The 21241-nt window shown below is 39.6% G+C and overlaps 1 protein-coding gene across 1 annotated transcript in view; it reads right to left on the bottom strand.

The window, feature by feature from the left end:
- The window catches only part of CRYBG1 (crystallin beta-gamma domain containing 1), a 60133-nt gene that overhangs the window by 28058 nt on the left and 10834 nt on the right, over positions 1-21241 (bottom strand). The window contains exons 3-7 of the mRNA XM_029224232.1: positions 20197-20244; positions 19992-20110; positions 18196-18364; positions 15128-15267; positions 1834-1960 (exon numbers count right to left, since the gene is read on the bottom strand). Coding sequence (XP_029080065.1) covers positions 1834-1960; positions 15128-15267; positions 18196-18364; positions 19992-20110; positions 20197-20244 — 603 coding nt within the window. The remainder of the gene's footprint in view (positions 1-1833; positions 1961-15127; positions 15268-18195; positions 18365-19991; positions 20111-20196; positions 20245-21241) is intronic.

The following is a 21241-nucleotide window of genomic DNA, read 5'->3' as shown; positions in this document are numbered from 1 at the left end:
TTCTGCTGCTTATCATTAAAAACTGCCACCAACCCACTACTGGGCATGTACCCTGAGAAAACCATAACTCAGAAAGATACATGTAGTATGGGGTGGTGGTGGTGGGATGAACTGGGAGATTGGGATTGACATATATACACTAATTTGTATAAAATAGATAACTAATAAGAACCTGCTGTACAATAAAATTTACTTACGTAAAAAAAAAAAAAAAGATACACGTACCACAAATGTTCATTGCAGCACTATTTACAATAGCCAGGACAAGAAAACAACCTAAATGTCCATCAACAGACAAATGGATAAAGAGGACGTGGCACATATGTACAATGGAGTGTTACTCAGCCATAAAAAGGAACGAAACAGTTATTTGTAGTGAGGTGGATGGACCTAGAGTCTGTCATACAGAGTGAAGTAAGTCAGAAAGAGAAAAACAAATACCGTATGCTAACACATATATATGGAATCTAAAAAAATGGTACTGATGAACCTAGTGGTAGGGCAGGAATAAAGATGCAGACGTTGAGAATGGACTTGAGGACACAGGGGGGAAGGGTAAGCTGGGACCAACTTAGAGAGTAGCACTGACATATATATACACTACCAAATGTAAAATGGACGGCTGGTGGGAAGATGCTGCATAGCACGGGGAGGTCAGCTCTGTGCTTTGTGACCACCTAGAGGGGAGGGATAGGGAGGGGGGGAGGGAGGCTCAAGAGGGAGGGGATATGGGGATATGCATGTGCATACGGCTGATTCATTTTGTTGTACGGCAGAAACTAACAACATTGGGAAGCAATTATACTCCAATAAGATGTATAAAAAAACCTGGCTTCAAAACCTGAGCTGATTCTTTCATACATTCATAAAACTAACAAAACTTTGTTCTTTGAAAATGGATTTAACTTTAGAAAAAAGCCCAACATTATTTGCATGAAGACCAGCAGACATCTAGGTAATTAAACTACAAGCTTTGGCAGGAGGGGTAAAATTAAGATAAAAAAATTATCTTCCTGCCTTTCTAATTTGTCTCAAACTGGCTCAGAAGACAATCACGAAGTGGAATTTCAAGAACACATTTGTAACAGGAGCCTCACTCATGCGGTAGGTTTTTAGTGAGCACCTACTACAATGCAGCTCAACATGGGTTGAGCTGCAGACTGGATCCTCCCAAGGCTTAGAGTCTTGCAGATGAAACAGACAAAGAACAAGGCAAAATACAGGGGAAGGAAGCACAGGCCCTTTCTAAGGCAAAAGCTTTGGAGAACACTCATTCCGACATCCAGCTCCAGGGCCCCCAAAGCTGCCACCTGCCTGGCCTCCTGTCACTAAAACTGGCTGGTCCGCAGCAAGCCCCGTCCTTGCCCAGCTCCACCCTGGGTCATGCAGTGTACTCTGAAACCTTCACCTAAATTAATCCTGCTTGGTTTGTAAGACCCTCTTGAATTATCGTGAAGCTCTCCTAATTATCCCCCTTCTCTTTTCTAACACCTACAAGTTGGACTTTATCTGCCCGTCCTCCTGTTCTTCCCCAAAGGTTTAATTCTTCACTTTCTCATTTCTGCTCTGGGCTGAGCTCTGCACACACATCAGTGGCTCTGCAAGGCCGAGAACACCTTGAAGGCCAAGGCCATAGGCTTATCCACATTTTTCCATCTGTAGCATCTAGCAAGTTAACCTTTCTATTATTTCTATCTAGCAATAGGTCCCATCTTCTACATATTTGTTTTTTAAAAAGTCTGCTTTATTGCTTTAAAGTCACATCCCATGAATTATCAAAGTTAAGCAAAGAATTACTGATTCTAAGAACACATCGTTGGATTCCATCTTTACCATTTTCAGAGGCCGCATGGATCCAATGTACGCCTCCTCTGTATCCCAGAAGGATAAGTCAGGGTATTCACCAGGTTCCAGGATAAAAGGGACACCCTGAAATCCAGGCTCTTCGTAAATCAGCCATCTAAATAAGTACCAAGGAAGGAAGAAATAGAGACAATTAATCATTTCTGTCAGTGGGACACAGCACCCCACTAATGAGAGAGGAACAGGGCAGGAGAGGATGTGGATCTGGACGATGTACGGTTACACTTAGGTAATAGAGCAACATTAAACTCAAGGAGGAACAAGCCATTATATGCGCCTCTTCTTGAGCTTTTACTGATCTCCTTGGCTTGGCTGTCTTTGTCCACTTATTTTACTTTCTACTATGAATTGCTTCAAAGTGTAAATGTCTCTATTACTTCCAAGCAATAAAAGTAGTTATCTTTTGCACTATATGTGTTTAGAGAGGCTCTACCCAGGAGATCTCAAATGTTTTAAAAGGTTACATCCCATTTGTAACCAAAGAATAGGATGTTCCACCTAATAATTTTTCAAAATCAAAAATTAATAACATCTAGCAAAAGAGCTTACAAGGAATGCCACTCAGAATTCTACGTAATCCTCACAACAATGCTATTGGGAAAAAGTACTATTGCCCCCATTTTACAGATGAGGCTAAGTAAATTGCCCAGGGTCACACAGCTACAAGTACCAAATGCAGGGCTGATCCTAGCTGACCTCAAAGCCAAGCTCCCAATCATTCTTTGACAGCAATGCTTCTCTTTCCAGAGAGTGCACTGAATGTAATTTCACAATGACTCAAGATCATCGCTGTGAGCATGACTCAATGCACAGTGATGTCTGTGGGGCTTTTGAAAGTCTAAGGCTGCATGTTCCCAGGCCCAAAGCTTGTTGAGTTCTTGGGCGTGATTTTTATGGCTTTTCAGTAGCACACCCTTCTATCAGACTTGTCAGCTGTCACGTCTGCTGCAGTCAGGAAATCAGAAGCCTCACCCTCCTCTTCGTAAACTAATAAGGAATTCTTGGTGATCACTCATACCCGACAATTCTTTATTAGTCTTGCTAAAGCATCCTAGATGGGGTAACGTGACCATGTTTCCCGGAATACCGAACCAAGAAGAGGATGGCTGTAAAGGCAATCTTTTACCAGCAAAATGGTTCTGATTCTCCCCTCTTTGTTTTTCTCTTGTTCACAATTTTGGCCCAAGGGCATATTTTTGGTGATGGTTTTTGTTAAAGATTCCCCTGGATGAATCAGCAACTTCGTTCGACTAGTTATACAGAGTTTTATAATCAAAATCCCACTGAAGACCTGTCAACACACACACACACACACACACGAATGCTGAGAGGCTGTGTGTGGTGTATGGGTGCGGGATCAAAACTAATCCACAGGGTTAGAAGTCAGGATAATAGCTACAAGGACAACCAGGAGAAGGCAGGAATGAGGGGGAGCTTCTAAGACACTGGTTGTGCACTATTTCTTGATCTGAATGATGGCTACATTTTGAAAATTCACTCAGTTTACACATGTATGATTTGTTGTGTACCTTTTAATACAAATGTTATATAGACTTCAGTAAAAAATTAAGGGAAAAAGGAGACATCTTTTAAATATCACTGCAATATCCCTAAACCACGAGAAAGCAGAGGCTAGGAGTGGGGCCCTCTAAACCTCCTTTTGTTTAAAGCATGACAGTTAAGGATGCATTACGTCTTTTTTGGAGCTCAAAGCTCTCACAGGCACACCGCACACTGATGCCCTAGCTAAATAATGGCAGCTTGTCATACACTGTGGTATCTGGCTAACTAGCCAAGGGCCTTGAAGTCTGACTCTTCACAAGTAAACAGGGTGAATTTTTCATAAACACAACGGACATCTCATAAACCAGTGATTCTGAGATTCTGACATGATGCTAACTGAAGTACCCTTTCATTCAGTCTTTCCTTCTATAGTTTGAGTTCCGAGGGTATGTATTCATCTGATACTAAATATCTCACTTTCCTTGAGGCACATGGTTTAGTCACAATAACATTCATAGAAGGAAGGTAATTTGGGGTAAAGGGTAATTTCTCAAAAAACTGAACACATAAACTGCCACACTTGAAAAGACTGCTGTTCTGAGGGTCCCTCCTCAGTGAGTGAGTGCTAAGGGCCTCCTGGGTAACTCAGACATTTATGAATGTTCGGTGGACTCTGGAATTTGAAAACTCATATACAGAGTGTGATCCTTTTCCCCTAAATTCTATTCCAACAAGATACATTATTCACGAGGCGCTCAAGAGAGGAGAAAACTACCTTCAGGCAGTGTTATTTCATTTTCTAAAGGTAGTCTTTTATTTTCCCATGTACTCAGGTAATGATCTTTTGCCTACATTATGAAAAAACAGTATGACTATAAAGAACTTTTAAAAAAATAACAGAAGTATACATACAAATGAATATTGTTGAACTAATAACAATGGCCATCCATTCATTAAAAACATTTGCATAATTACTCTTTCAGAAATACCCTTTGAGTCAGACAAGAAAAACTGGTCTTATCTTAAACAAACACTGTTCTTAAACAAACAAAGGAACAGTATTTCCGGCTGGATCCTCAGTCTTATTCTCCAGACATGGCTGCACATGAATGTTGGCTACGTACAGAAACCAGCGGGGTACTCAAAAGATTAAGTATGAACGTGCCAACTTTGAGGTTATTCAGAGGAGGGTGAGCTCTGAATCTCAAGCGGGGAAATGTGCCTTTACAATGGGGAGATGTGGGAAGCACCAATTTAACCAAGCAATCAAACTTGGGATCATTAATGAGAAGCAGGCTGGCATGTACCACAAGTTGTGATACAGCATGAATATACACCACTATCTACAGGAAGTAGCAACCTTGTCAAAACTCCTCAGTCTGCATCTGATCATACCTGCAGACTCAACCACCTGTATACAGAAAATTCAGGTGACAGAAGAACGAGTTAAATGATATCATGAAGGAAACACTCAGAAAATCCAGAATGTAGCACATTCTCTAAGCAGCTAATCTAAATTCTTCAAAAAGTCAGTGGCTGGGACTTCCCTGGTGGCTCAGTGGTTAAGAATCCTCCTGCCAATTCAGGGGACACGGGTTTGATCCTTGGTCCGGGAAGATCCCACACGTGGCGGACCAGCTAGGCCCATACACCACAACTACTGAGCCTGCGCTCTACAGCCCGTGAGCCACAACTACTGAGCCCACAAGCCACAATTACTGAAGCCCACACACCACAACTACTGAGCCCATGTGCTGCAACTACTGAAGCCTGCGCACCTAGAGCCCATGCTCCGCAACAAGACAAACCATCGCAATGAGAAGCCCGCACACCGCAAGGAAGAGTAGCCCCCACTCACCGCAACCAGAGAAAGCCTGCATGTAGCAACAAAGACCCAATGCAGGAGATTGGTTCGACCCAACGCGGGAGATTCGTTCAAGATGGCGGAGTAGAAGGACGTGCTCGCACTCCCTCTTGCAAAACCACCAGAATCACAACTAACTGCTGAACAATCATCGACAGAAAGACAAGGGAACTCACCAAAAAAGATACCCCACATCCAAAGACAAAGGAGAAGCCACAATGAGACGGTAGGAGGGACGCAATCACAATAAAATCAAATCCCGTAACTGCTGGGTGGGTGACTCACAAACTGGCTGGAGAACACTTATACCACAAAAGTCCACCCACTGGAGTAAAGGTTCTGGGCCCCATGTCAGACTTCCAAACCAGGGGGTCCGGAAAAGGGAGGAGGAATTCCTAGAAAATCAGACTTTGGAGGCTAGCAGGATTTGATTGCAGGACTTTGGCAGGACTGGGGGAAACAGAGACTCCACTCTTGGAGGGCACACACAAAGTAGTGTGCACATTGGGACCCAGGGGAAGGAGCAGTGACCCCATAGGAGACTAAACCAGACCTACCTGGTAGTGTTGGAGGGTCTCCTGCAGAGGTGGGGGGCAGCTGTGGCTCAACAAGGGACAAGGACACCAGCAGCAGAAGTTTTGGGAAGTACCCCTTGGCGAGAGCCCTCCCAGAGTCCACCATTAGCCCCACCAAAGAGCCTGGCTGGGTAGGCTCCAGTGTTGGGTCACCTCAGGGCAAACAACCAACAGGGAGGGAACTAAGCCCCACCTATCAGCAAATAAGTGGATTAAAGTTTTACTGAGCTCTGCCCACCAGAGCAACAGCCAGCTCTACCCACCACTGGTCCCTCCCATCAGGAAACTTGCACAAGCCTCTTAGATAGCCCCATCCACCAGAGGGCAGACAGCAGAAGCAAGAAGAACTACAATACTGCAGCCTGTAGAACAAAAAACACATTCACAGAAAGACAAGATGAAAAGGCAGAGGGCTATGTACCAGATGAAAGAACAAGATAAAACCCCAGAAAAGCAACTAAATGAAATGACCTGGAAGATAGAACGGTGGAATTCTGCTGCGGAACAGAATAAAGAAAAAAGAATGAAAAGAAATGAAGACAACCTAAGAGACCTCTGGGACAACATTACACGCAACAACATTTGCATTATAGGGGTCCCAGAAGGAGGAGAGAGAGAGGAAAGACCAGAGAAAATATTTGCAGAGATTATAGTCGAAAACTTCCATAACATGGGAAAGGAAATAGCCACCCAGGTCCAGGAAGCGCAGCAAGTCCCATACAGGATAAACCCAAGGAGAAACACACCAAGACACATAGTAATCAAATTGGCAAAAATTAAAGACCAAGAAAAATTATTGAAAGCAGCAAGGGAAAAACGACAAATAACATACAAGGGAACTCCCATAAGGTTAACAGCTGATTTCTCAGCAGAAACTCTACAAGACAGAAGGGAGTGGCATTATATACTTAAAGTGATAAAAGGGAAGAACCTATAACCAAGATTACTCTACCAGCAAGGATCTCATTCAGATTCAATGGAGAAATCAAAAGCTTTACAGACAAGCAAAAGCTGAGAGAATTCAGCACCACCAAACCAGCTCTACAACAAATGCTAAAGGAACTTCTCTAAGTGGGAAACACAAGAGAAGAAAAGGACCTACAAAAACAAACCCAAAACAATTCAGAAAATGGTCACAGGAACATACATATCGATAATTACCTTAAACGTGAATGGATTAAATGTTCCAACCAAAAGACAAAGGCTTGCTGAATGGATACAAAAACAAGACCCATACATATGCTGTCTACAAGAGACCCACTTCAGACCTAGGGACACATACAGACTGAAAGTGAGGGGATAGAAAAAGATATTCCATGCAAATGGATATCAAAAGGAAGCTGGAGTAGCAATACTCATATCAGATAAATTAGACTTTAAAATAAAGAATGTTACAAGAGATAAGGAAGGACACTACATAATGATCAAGGGATCAATCCAAGAAGAAGATATAACGATTATAAATATATATGCACCCAACATAGAAGCACCTCAACACAAAAGGCAACTGCTAACAGCTGTAAAAGAGAAAATCGACAGTAACACAATAATACTGGGGGACTTTAACGCCTCACTTACACCAATGGACAGATCATCCAAAATGAAAATAAATAAGAAAACAGAAGCTTTAAAAGACACAATAAACCAGATATATTTAATTGATATTTATAGGACATTCCATCCAAAAACGGCAGATTACACTTTCATCTCAAGTGCACAAGGAACATTCTTCAGGATAGATCACATCTTGGGTCACAAATCAAGCCTCAGTAAATTTAAGAAAACTGAAATCATATCAAGCATCTTTTCTGACCACAATGCTATGAGATAAGAAATCAATTACAGGGGAAAAAAATGTAAAAAACACAAACACATGGAGGATAAACAATACATTACTAAATAACCAAGAGATCACTGAAGAAATTAAAGAGGAAATAAAAAATACCTAGAGACAAATGACAATGAAAACACAACAATCCAAAACCTATGGGATGCAGCAAAAGCAGTTCTAAGAGGGAAGTTTATAGCTATACAAGCCTACCTCAAGAAACAAGAAAAATCTCAAATAAACAACCTAACCTTACACCTAAAGGAATTAGAGAAAGAAGAACAAACAAAACCCAAAGTTAGCAGAAGGAAAGAAATCATAAAGATCAGAGCAGAAATAAATGAAATAGAAACAAAGAAAACAACAGCAAAGATCAATAAATCTAAAAGCTGGTTCTTTGAGAAGATAAACAAAATTGATAAACCATTAGCCAGACTCATCAACAAAAAGAGGGAGAGGACTCAAATCAATAAAATTAGAAATGAAAAAGGAGAAGTTACAACAGACACTACAGAAATACAAAGCATCAAAAGAGACTACTACAAGCAACTCTATGCCAATAAAATGGACAACCTGGAAGAAATGGACAAATTCTTAGAGAGGTATAACCTTCCAAGACTGAACCAGGAAGAAATAGAAAATATGAACAGACCAATCACAAGTAATGAACTTGAAACAGTGATTAAAAATCTTCCAACAAACAAAAGTCCAGGACCAGATGGCTTCACAGGTGAATTCTATCAAACATTTAGAGAATAGCTAACACCCATCCTTTGCAAACTCTTCCAAAAAACTGCAGAGGAAGGAACACTCCCAAACTCATTCTATGAGGCCACCATCACCCTGATACCAAAACCAGACAAATATACTACAAAAAAAGGAAATTACAGACCAATATCACTGATGAATATAGATGCAAAAATCCTCAACAAAATACTAGCAAACAGAATCCAACAACACATTAAAAGGATCATACACCATGATCAAGTGGGATTTATCCCAGGGATGCAAGGATTCTTCAATATACGCAAATCAATCAATGTGATGCACCATATTAACGGATTGAAGAATAAAAACCATATGATCATCTCAATAGATGCAGAAGAAGCTTCTTACAAAATTCAACACCAATTTATGATAAAAACTCTTCAGAAAGTGGTCAGAGAGGGAAACTACCTCAACGTAATAAAGGCCATATACGACAAACCCACAGCAAACATCATTCTCAATGGTGAAAAACTGAAAGCATTTCCTCTAAGATCACGAACAAGACAAGGATGTCCACTCTCACCACTATTATTCAACATAGTTTTGGAAGTCCTAGCCACGGCAATCAGAGAAGAAAAAGAAATAAAAGGAATACAAATTGGAAAAGAAGTAGTAAAACTGTCACTGTTTGCAGATGACATGATACTATACATAGAGAATCCTAAAGATGCCACCAGAAAACTACTAGAGCTGATCAATGAATTTGGTAAAGTTGCAGGATACAAAATTAATGCACAGAAACCTCTTGCATTCCTATACAGTAATAATGGAAAATCTGAATGAGAAATTAAGGAAACACTCCCATTTACCACTGCAACAAAAAGAATAAAATACCTAGGAATAAACCTACCTAGGGAGACAAAAGACCTGTATGCAGAAAACTATAAGACACTGATGAAAGGAATTAAAGATGATACCAACAGATGGAGAGATATACCATGTTCTTGGATTGAAAGAATCAATACTGCGAAAATGACTATACTACCCAAAGTAACGTACAGATTCGATGCCATTATCAATGGCATTTTTTACAGAACGAGAACAAAACATCTTAAAATTTGTATGGCGACACCAAAGACCCCGAATAGCCAAAGCGGTCTTCAGGGAAAAAAACGGAGCTGGAGGAATCAGACTCCCTGACTTCAGACTACACTACAAAGCTACAGTAATCAAGACAATATGGTACTGGCACAGAAACAGAAATACAGATCAATGGAACAAGACAGGAAGCCCTGAGATAAACCCGCGCAGGTATGGTCAACTAATCTATGACAAAGGAGGCAAGTATATACAATGGAGAAAGGACAGTCGCTTCAATAAGTGGTGCTGGAAAACTGGACAGCTACATGTAAAAGAGTAAAATTAGAACACTCCCTAACACCATACACAAAAATAAATTCAAAATGGATTAGAGACCTAAATGTAAGATCGGACACTATAAAACTATTAGAGGAAAACATAGGAAGAACACTCTTTGACATAAATCAAAGCAAGATCTTTTTTTGATCCACCTCCTAAAGTAATGGAAATAAAAACAAAAATAAACAAATGAGACCTAATGAAACTTAAAAGCTTTTGCACAGCAAAGGAAACCATAAACAAGACGAAAAGACAACCCTCAGAATGGGAGAAAATATTTGCAAACGAATCAATGGACAAAGGATTAATCTCCAAAATATATAAACAGCTCATGCAGCTCAATATTAAAAAAAAAACCCAATCCAAAAATGGGCAGAAGACTAAATAGACATTTCTCCAAAGAAGACATACAGATGGCCAAGAAGCACATGAAAAGCTGCTCAACATCACTAATCATTAGAGAAATGCAAATCAAAACTACAATGAGGTATCACCTCACACCAGTTAGAATGGGCTTCATCAGAAAGTCTACAAACAACAAATGCTGGAGAGGGTGTGGAGGAAAGGGAACCCTCTTGCACTGCTGGTGGGAATGTAAATTGATACAGCCACTATGGAGAAGAGTATGGAGGTTCCTTGAAAAACTAAAAATAGAATTACCATATGACCCAGCAATCCCACTACTGGGCATATACCCAGAGAAAGCCATAATTCAAAAAGACACATGCACCCCAATGTTCACTGCAGCACTATTTACAATAGCCAGGTCATGGAAGCAGCCTAAATGCCCATCGACAGACGAATGGATAAAGATGTGGTACATATATACAATGGAGTATTACTCAGCCATAAAACGGAACAAAATTGGGTCATTTGTGGATATGTGGATGGATGAGACTGTCATACAGAGTGAAGTAAGGCAGAAAGAGAAAAACAAATATCGTATATTAACACATATACGTGGAACCTAGAAAAATGGTACAGATGAACTGGTTTGCAGGGCAGAAATAGAGACACAGATGTAGAGAACAAACGTATGGACACCAAGAGGGGGAAGTGGCGGGGGGTGGTGGTGGGATGAATTGGGAGATTGGGATTGACATATATACACCGATATGTGTAAAATGGATGACTAATAAGAACCTGCTGTATAAAATAATTAATTTTAAAAAATCATCACAATGGGACTGCTAGTTTCCACTTAAGATGGAGAAAGCTGTGAAGAGTGTTATTCTAACAAGAAGAAAAAGCTGGATAAAGTAGAAGATTACAAAATTTCTTGAACCCATCAGAGAGCTGAAATCTAAGAATAGGTCATGCCTCCAAGTAGGGATATGTATGAGCACAGGCCCACCTGAGTCAAGGCAGAGAGGAAGATGGGGCTCCCACCCAAGTGGGCCTTCTTTCAATAGATGACAAGTCAACTGAAGGTACAACATTGAGCCACACTTAATATCTTAACCTAAAAGCTACTTTCAGAGGATTAAAATTTGGAGTTTGATTGAATTCATTAGTCATAATTTTTACATGTGGTTATATAACATAGAAAACTTTTAAACAATTCTAAAGAATTGATCTAAAGAAAAGATCAATTCTTTATAGCTTTCTTTCAATGCAAAACATTTCTAGAGGCTAAGACTCCTGTGAATAGAGTCCTATTTAAAAAAAAAAAAAGACCCAATGTAGCCAAAAAATAAATTTAAAACAAACAAAAAGAGTAAGTACAGATATACTCATCAATATGGGTAATCTTAGAAACAACGTAAAGAAAAAGGAACAAGCCACACGGACGTTTGATAACATTTTTATGAAGTTCAAAAGCAAGCACAACTAAAACAGTGCAGGGACAGATACCATAGGATGAAACTATAAAATAAGGGAATGAGAAAACCGCAAAGTTTCAGAGAGGGGTCACACACGTAGAGGAGTCAGGGGGATGGGAGCAGGCGGGCTATGCCAGGTCCTGCGGCAGCATTGGTAACAGTGAGGTTCTCTGTCGGGTGATGGGCACGTGGGGGCTTGACTACTAGACTTCGTAATTCACATATACATATATTCTTATATATCAGATATTTCATAACAGCACTGATCAAAAGAATATGTGGCTATTAAAAAATGTCCCTTGGGCTTCCCTGGTGGCGCAGTGGTTGAGAGTCCGCCTGCCAATGCAGGGGACACGGGTTCGTGCCCCGGTTGCGGAGCGGCTGGGCTCGTGAGCCATGGCCGCTGAGCCTGCGCGTCCGGAGCCTGTGCTCCGCAACGGGAGAGGCCACAACAGTGAGAGGCCCGCGTACCGCAAAAACAAAACAAAACAAAACAAAACAAAAGTCCCTTGACTTCAGAACACCTGCATTCCAGTACCTGTTCTGCTGACGACTAATCCTAACAACTAATCCAACTTGAGAAAGTGACCAAAACCTGTCTTCCTTGGTTAAATGATGGTGTTGGAACAGATGCTCATAATGCTCCCTTTGAAGTTCTAAAATCCTTTAGCTTTGTTTATTAGAAATATACTCAAAAAAAGATGCGCCCTCACCTCTACAAGGATGGGTACTAGGATTAGCCAGCTGCTTTAAACAAAGGTTTAAAAACAAATCACAGTCAACAGAATCTGAAAGGAAATGTGAGTTAGAAATGTCTCACTTTCCCAAATAAGAAACTGACAAGTAATACTCTTAATTTGTGTATGTGTAGCAAAACCTAATCCAGAATGAATAGGCCCTGAAATAAATCTCCTAATGGAATCTAAACAAGTACCACGCCCCCTACACCACCCCCAGCAAAATCTTCTCTTACACCAGTTCAGGGGACTGCTGCACCAACAGAAGCAACATGAGTTCGGGTACCTGTTATCTGCTGAATGCTCCCAACCCATTGAGATTCTCCTTGGAGATCTGTAAAAGTACTACTGACCTGGTCCCAAGATGACCAAGTTCAATGACCCCAAACTTTGAGCTGACATCCAAGGCAGCTTCCTATTATCCTAATGGAAATGAAGAACCAGGAAAAAAAACAAAAAAGTCTACTGCCATGCAAGCCCATCAAAACTTGTAAAACATTACTGGTTTGTAACTACCACCTATAAAACTAGGTTAAACTTACTGTCAAGGTAAGAAACTTTATTTAAGTGTAGCTCATTATGCTTCCACATAGCCCAAGCCTGAGTCATGAAACCTTCCAGACATGGAGATTAAAATATTATGGCAGACACCTATTTCATTCTTCTAAGGAAAGTGATATTTCTCAACGTTAAATGCTTTGAGAAAAAAGATGTAGAGATCTCTTTGATGTGAAAAAAATAAAAGGCAGCAAGAGATGAAGACACTTTTTTTGTTTAGATTCCTCCTTTTCTTACCAATCACTAAACACGAAAGTGCCCGAAGCTCAGATGCCTTTTCTGCTCTTTACACTCACTCCCCGATGAGATCTTATCTAGCACCGGGGTTTAGATACATTCTCCATGCTGATGACTCCTGATTTGATCTCCAGCCTCACCCCAAGCCCGAATTCCAGTGTCATGCATCCAGTCACCTTCCTGACCTCTTATGTGCAGTTGACATCTCCAACTTAACCTCACAAACTCAACTCCTGGATTTCATTCCCCCTCCTAGTTTTCTCCATTCTGGTAAATGCTGGGGTCCCAAACCCTGGACATTTCTCAGCCCCTCACACCCCACATAAAATCTGTCAGCACATGTTGGTTCTGTCTTCAAAATGTATCCAGAATCTGACCATTTTTCACCACTACTATGATGCCAAGTCACCAAAACCTCTTGCCTATGTAACTGCAGTGACCTCCTAACTGGTTTCTTTGCTTCCATTCTTACCTCTTTACAATCTGCTTTTACACAGCAGCTAGAGTGATCCTCCTAAAACACAAGTTAGATCAAAATCCTCCAATGAGTTCTCACGTCACTTGGAGCCATCTAAAATCCCTCCCAAGTCCTTCAAGGTCTGACACGACAGGAGGCCCCTCTCCCATCACTGGTCCTCCTAGCTCACTCTACTGCAGCCAGACCTCCCACCTGTTGCCCAAACATCCCCTGGAGGGCTTTGCAAATGCTGGGCTTCCTGCCTAGGACACTCCCCTGCTCCACCTCCCTCAGATGTCCCTCAGCTGACTCCCTCACTTCCTCAGGTCTCTGCTTAAAGGTCACCAGGGACCTTCCCGACCACACTCTAAAGTAGCACTTCCACTTGTCCCTCTCCATAATTTATGTTTCTTGTAGTATTTACCTTCGGACTCATTACTTATGTATTATCTTATGCATATTCCATTAATAAAATCTCTTGAGCAGTCTCTGAATATATAACATATATATATAACCACTGAATATATTATGAATTGATTAGAAAATATACACAAAGACAAAATTTGAAAAGAAGATTTTAAATAATATATAAAGAAGCTTTAGTGTTTTTTCCTGCATCTCAGTGGATGTCTGTCACATGCCCTGGGCTGTGCGCTCCACTGCAGAAGCCACAAGCTTCAGTTCTGCAGCCTGAACTTTCTAGCCTTATTTCTCCTCTGAGATATTCCCATTTCCTTCAAAATACCCTTGCAATTTCCTGTGATTTTTGAAACCAACATTCTAGGGGCTTTGGAAAGCATTGTGTGAAAATGTTAAAGGAAGTAGCATGCATGTTGGCCTCCATCCCACCTGAAATGTCAGGGGCACACATGTTTTAATTACCTCCTTTGAATTACCCTGAAGGTATAATCTGCAACTCAACTTTGAATGAATCAGGTTCCTTTGCAAAAAGGAAATTCCCACATTAAAAGTGCAGTTTTTGGACTTCCCTGGTGGTGCAGTGGTTAAGAATCCACCTGCCAATGCAGGGGACACGGGTTTGATCCCTGGTCCAGGAAGATCCCACATGCCGCAGAGCAACAAAGCCCGTGTGCCACAACTACTGAGCCTGCGCTCTAGAGCCCATGAGCCACAACTACTGAAGCCTGCGTGCCTAGAGCCTGTGCTCCGTAACAAGAGAAGCCACCACAAGGAGAAGCCTGCACACCACAACAAAGAGTAGCCCCTACTCGCGGCAGCTAGAGAAAGCCTGTGTGCAGCAACGAAGACCCAACACAGCCAAAAATAAATAAATTAATTTTTTAAAAAAATGCAGTTTTCTCCCTGCACTTCCTCCAAGAAATCATCATTGTTTATAAGAGAGCTGAATCATAAGAACATAAGTAACACAGTAACCAAAAATATCAGATTTTTCGTGCCTTATCGAAAAAACAATAAAACCTTGTAGTCAATAATTACTTGACAGGACAACAAATCAGAGACAGAGTATCTTAAGTCCTCCTTTTACACTCAAAAAAGGGCTTCATTAAAATTGTATTGGAAATAAAATACTCACATGCCCCAATGTACTTTAATGGAACAAGTCTTCTGCATCATACCAAACCCCTGCATTTCTTCAATATCATCAAAGTAGGAATTTAGAAGTCCTAACCCTTCTGGTTCAGTAAATAAGTCAATGTGACTAACTCTGTAATCCTAAAAAAAAAAAAGAAAAGAAAAATGAATACACGAATACACGAATACAAATAGTACACCATGTATTAAACTCTACAGTAAGCTCGTTATTCTTCTTTTCAAATAATTAAAAGAAGCTTTAAATATACAATACGTTGCACAGATCACCTACCACTTTATCCCTTTCCTGTTTTCACCCATGACCTAATAATATATGATCTTTCGGGGCAGACACATTGGTTTAGTCATATATCTCAGTGTTACATTCAAGCAAAGAGCACCAGAAATGTATTTTAGAGTTTGGGAACATAGTTATTTCTCTCATCCTCACAAACAAACAAACAAACAAACAAAAAACTGCTTCGCTTTCCTTGGTAACATGAGTTTTAGTTCCTTTGCTCTCCTGTGACCGTCCATGTCCAGGGATACTGGTTTATAGAGTGGTTGCACTTGGAATCTTCCTCAGCTGTTTTGTGCCCATAAGCCCCCTGTGGTAACTCTCCTTGACTATGATGTCGGCTTGGTCTAAGTCATAAAAGGCAAAGGCACACGTTTATGGTGATTTAAATCTCTACACTTTAGTCACTATTCCATGCACTGCATGTCCATCAAACACTCTACAAAAGGCCTCTCTTGGCTGAGTGCCTGAGCCCTGATCGAATGTTTTTTGAACCTCTTCTGTGTTGCAGAGCGAGGTGAACTGAGGTACAGCAAAAATGGTTAACACTTGGGTCAGTTTAGGGGCAGCTCTTTCAAACATTAACAAAAGGAACAAATCTAGTGAACTGAAAAGGTGACCCCCTTGAATATACGTTGTGACTTATGTTTATGTGTCAAGAAACCATAAACACAAATCTGTAAAAAGTTACAATTCGTCACATATTAGGAGCCATAAAAGTATTCCTTCTCTTTAACATGACACCATTCAGAAAAACTTACCCCAAGGAAATAAATCAGAAAATGTATACATTAGTAAATGCACAAAAATGTTCATGCAGTATTATTTAAGGTAAGTTTTTCCCTAAGTCCCACAGTAAGAAGAAAGGTAAAATAAATGATAGCGCATCATATCAATGGAATATGATGCTCAGTTAAACCCCAAACCATGTAATAACATGAAAAGCATTAATTCACCTTAGGTCTGCTATTATCAGGGGAAATAGGAGGCCTCTTTACCAATGTGCTTCATTTCCCTTAGCCCACCTTCCGGGATCCCTAAATCCCCATCCCACCAGATCCTAATACCTCCCCCAGTGGCAAATCATTGAGAGATGTTACAAACGGGAGTGTAACCTTCAGGAAAGTGGTATGGAGAGAGAAAAAAAGGATTGAGAATCACAGTTTTAAAGGAAAACAACACTGTACCTGTATTATGATTACAACTATAGAAAAAGCAGATTATAATATGGCCAAGACAGAGTAGAGAATTCAGAAAAATGAAGGGAGGACACTTCATGAGAGATGGAATTTTGGATGACAGTTTTAAATATTGTTTCACTACCAATACTATTTGAGTAATAAATAAAAACTGCAGGTAAATTATCCCACTATGACATTTTAAAATGGTGTTTCTCGTGTCTTACATAAGGTTCATCACATTATGTACTTAAAACTAGTAAGAGATAAATCGTTTAGAATACCAATATTACCACCTAAGTCACTCAGAAATGTTGACCCAGGAAACAGGTGACATTTTCCTCCGCCAAAAGCTGTTAGTCACTCTTACTCATTCTCACTTTGGAACATGGCTTTTTTCCCTATTGTACCCCAACACCCATGTCTAGTACACAAATGGAGTTTTTTCACTTGGAAGATAACCTTTTACATTTTTAAAGGTAAAGAATCATCAAATGCCAAGAACCGTGAAGAACTGATACAAGTTCCTCAACAACGAATGAGGGACCAAGAAATTTTTACCCAATCCATAAAGTGGCCTTAAATACCTATTTTTCTAAAAACGCACATGAAATGCCAGAGTTGATCAACTGAATTATCTTTGGATTATTTATTTTTCCAAAACATAACTCCTGTAAGCCACTCAAGGTAATAAGAACTCGCACAGCAACCAAAAAACAAACTAAGTAAAAGAAAAATCTGGCCCATGCTCCGCAACAAGAGAAGCCACCGCAATGAGAGGCCTGTGTACCACAATGAAGAGTAACCCCCGCTCGCCTCAACTAAAAAAGAAAGCCCGCACACAGCAACGAAGACTGAACGCAGCCAAAAATAAATAAATAATAAATTAATTTAAAAAAAAAGAAAAATCTGTTCAGGACTTCCCTGGTGGCACAGTGGTTAAGAATCCACCTGCCAATGCAGGGAACCCGGGAAGATCCCACATGCACGGAACAACTAAGCCCGTGCACCACAACTACTGAGCCTGTGCTCTAGAGCCCGCAAGCCACAACTACTGTACGCACGTGCCACAACTACTGAAGCCCGCGCACCTAGAGCCCGTGCTCCGCAACACGTGCAACATGAGAAGCCACCGCAATGAGAAGCCCGTTCACCGCAACAAAGAGTAGCCCCCGCTCTCTGCAACTAGAGAAAGTCTGCACGCAGCAACGAAGACCCAACGTAGCCAAAAATAAATACATAAATTTTTAAAAAAACAAAAATCTGTACATACAGAACTCATCAAAACTAGGTTATTAAGTAAAATACAGTTGCAGATGGGAATGGGGGGCCGGAATGAGAAATTTACCTCCAGGATTTATTGTGAAAAAGATGACTAACCAATTAGAATGTTTCTTAGTTCTAATTCATTTAACATGTACAAATGTTTAAAATACAGAAAATACATCCATAAAACACCAAATATTTGTCCCACTTTTATCATAAAATGAAACTCTCTCTCAAAAGAATTGTACCCAGCATTCAATAAATATTTGCTGAAAGAATGGATGAAATTCAGTTTGCCTTTATTAAAACCTTACGAATTTTACCTACCTGGACCACAAGTCTGATTGAACCAATCACCACAGGCTTAGCCGACTCTGCCTCGTCATCGTTTCTTTCCAAAATATCTTCTATACCCCAGAGACCAGACAGTTCCAATTCTCCCTCTTCTAAGGGGATGGAGTGTCCTTCAAAATTTGGTTTCTCATAAAAAATCCAGCTAAGAATAAAACATAGCAAAACTATTAGCCAGTCTTGGTGAGAGAGATTTTGAATACGCAAATATTCTGGCCAATAGCCACTATATATATACCATATATTAGTGGCCAATTCTCTAGCAATTAAAACAGCATAAACTCTCCCTAAAACTAAAACTTCAGTGGGCATAATTAAGCTCTGATAACTGAAGAATTTTATCAGGATTTTAGAGGACTTTTGACTATCAATATGAACATTATAGAGCTACTAAAGTTTTATAGAATTGCCAGTTGGTGGAGACTTAGTAATATGTCAGATAAATGGACGTTTATTGCAATTTTTTCTCTTTATGTATGTAAAAAACACTTCTCTTGCGGGATTTTAACTTATATATTAGAACCATATCAATGGAAATATTGATACAAAGGACTACTACATGCGTGATAATGGAAAGCATTTTTTGCAGTTTTATTGAGATCTAATTGACATATAACATTGTATTAGTTTAAGTTGTACAACATGATGATTTGATATCTGTGTATATTACGAAATGATCACCATAATAAGTTTAGTTAACATCCACCACCTCACAGTTACAATTTTTTTCCTAGTGATGAGAGCTTTTGAGATCTACTGTCTTAGCAACTTTCAGATATACTATGTAATACTTTAACTTCAGTGACCCAGAAAGCATTTTTACAGTATTCTTCCCAACAACATCTGAACACTAAAGAAAAACCTCATGACAACATATGACAGTGCTGGTCTTAAGAGAAGTCAACAAAAGTTGAAGAATCACTATTCATTAAAAACAAAATTATAACTTTCAGTTTTCAAATTTAAGAACAAAAGCTAATTGTATTTTTCTAACGAATATGGTGAATATACAGAAAAATATATTAAAATATCTAAAACCTAAGAGGAAAGATGCTGCATATTTAATCAAATGGAGACCTAAAGAAAAGCTTAATAATTTTGTAAACCATAAAGAGCCCTACACTCTTTCTTTTAAACAAGCTTATAAATAGGCACTAAAGATAAGTATTCATGCCAGGTAAGTGATTTTTTTTTTAAAAACTGCTTTTCTTTATTCAATTTCCTGTGTATTTCCTCGAAGCATTTAAGCTGGTAATATAATTGTTTCACGGTTTCTTTACTTAATAAAAACGATCTGCTGTCAAAAAGTTAGAAAATAAAATTTAGATTAGTCCTTCACTGAACTGTCATTAAAAAAAGTTAGCAAAGATGTTTTTTCTTATAGAATTTAAAAAATTCTATCAACATGGCTATGACCTATCGACATGAGTAGTGCAATTCTTATCAACCTCATTGAAAATTCAATAACCAAAAGTATATTATGGACTCTGGTGCTCATTAGTCCAAACCAACATTATGTGGGAAAAAGAAACTTATACTGCTGCACTTTTCTGATTTTTCTAACAACAACATGCATCATTCCTATCATCAGAAATAACATTATAAACCATATTTCTTAGACATGAATTTCTTTTAGTATTCACTATGACTAGTATTGTCTGCCCTTTACATTGCTAAGGGCATAATTTAAAATAAGTACTAATGACCAAAAGGGTAATTAAAAATGTGAAACACACACCCTCCAAGTCAGAAACACAAAGTGTCACTCTTACCATCCTCTAACAACTTTTATGAGTATCACGGGAGAGAGGCTCCAAGAGCTGCAATCCTCAATGTCACTGAACACTTCAATGCACTCCTCTGAGACGTCAGGTTCACCATATATCACCACCTAAAGAAAGTGAGAGTGGTAGCACGTTTTACTGCACTTTAACAGATCAAAATGAAATCTAGACTCGGAATAGAAAATAATCTTACCTTTCCAGGTCGGGGATTGATTTTATTCTGGACACTTCCTTTAAGTGTCTGTAATCAGATGAACAAAAACACAACAAATAATTAAACTTTATGTAAAGTCCTCTTTTCTCCTCTCATGATCCTTTAAGATCGTATTTGCCTCATATTTGTCAATTTGGAAACATGTCTACCTTGATCTATGCCAAAGTTGTCTTAAAACTCGCTTTGACAGGACTTCGCTGGTGGCACAGTGGTTAAGAATCCGCCTGCCAGTGCAGGGGACATGGGTTCGAGCCCTGGTCCGGGAAGATCCCACGTGCCACGGAGCAACTAAGCCCGTGTGCCACAACTACTGAGCCTGCACTCTAGAGCCCGCGAGCCACAACTACTGAGCCCGAGTGCCACAACTACTGAAGCCTGCGCGCCTAGAGCCCATGCTCTGCAACAAGAGAAGCCACCGCAGTGAGAAGCCTGGGAACCTCAACGAAGAATAGCCTGCGCACAGCAACAAAGACCCAAGGCAGCCAAAAATAAAAATAAATAAAAATTTTAAAAACAAAACAAACTCTCTTTGACTCTATTAAAATAAGGGCTTTTCCCCCCCTCTAACTGTATTTGACATTTCAATTTCTTTTCATTTAAATGCCTAGGATACTTCCACCAATCTGGAAAGTTCAGGGCGTAAGAGTCAGACCTATGTTTTACATCAGTTCACAGAACAAGAACTCAGCTAAGAGATTATAATTCAAACAATCTCAGTATAATTTCAAATAAACAGAAAAATTCTAATGGATTAATCACATATCTAGAATGAGCTGAATCCATTTTATGTGTTCATATACATACCTTATCTGAATCTATAATTACTGTTTTTTCATCACATAACTAGTCTAAATAAAGTGTTTATGGTATATTTCACAATGTACATTGTACATGGTTACTTTAATCCCTCCTTTTTGATGAACAAAATATATTTTTATATGGCTCCAAAACTAATCATTTTCAAGACCATCTGACCAGTAAAACCAGAAATGCCTAAGATAATAAAAATAGTAATTACACATGT

Source organism: Monodon monoceros, unplaced genomic scaffold, assembly GCF_005190385.1.
Source record: "Monodon monoceros isolate NGI ecotype Baffin Bay Population unplaced genomic scaffold, NGI_Narwhal_1 Super_Scaffold_15, whole genome shotgun sequence".
In the NCBI taxonomy this organism is placed as follows: domain Eukaryota; kingdom Metazoa; phylum Chordata; class Mammalia; order Artiodactyla; family Monodontidae; genus Monodon; species Monodon monoceros.
Note: the sequence above shows the minus strand (reverse complement) of the source record. Positions and strands in the feature narration are given on the sequence as shown.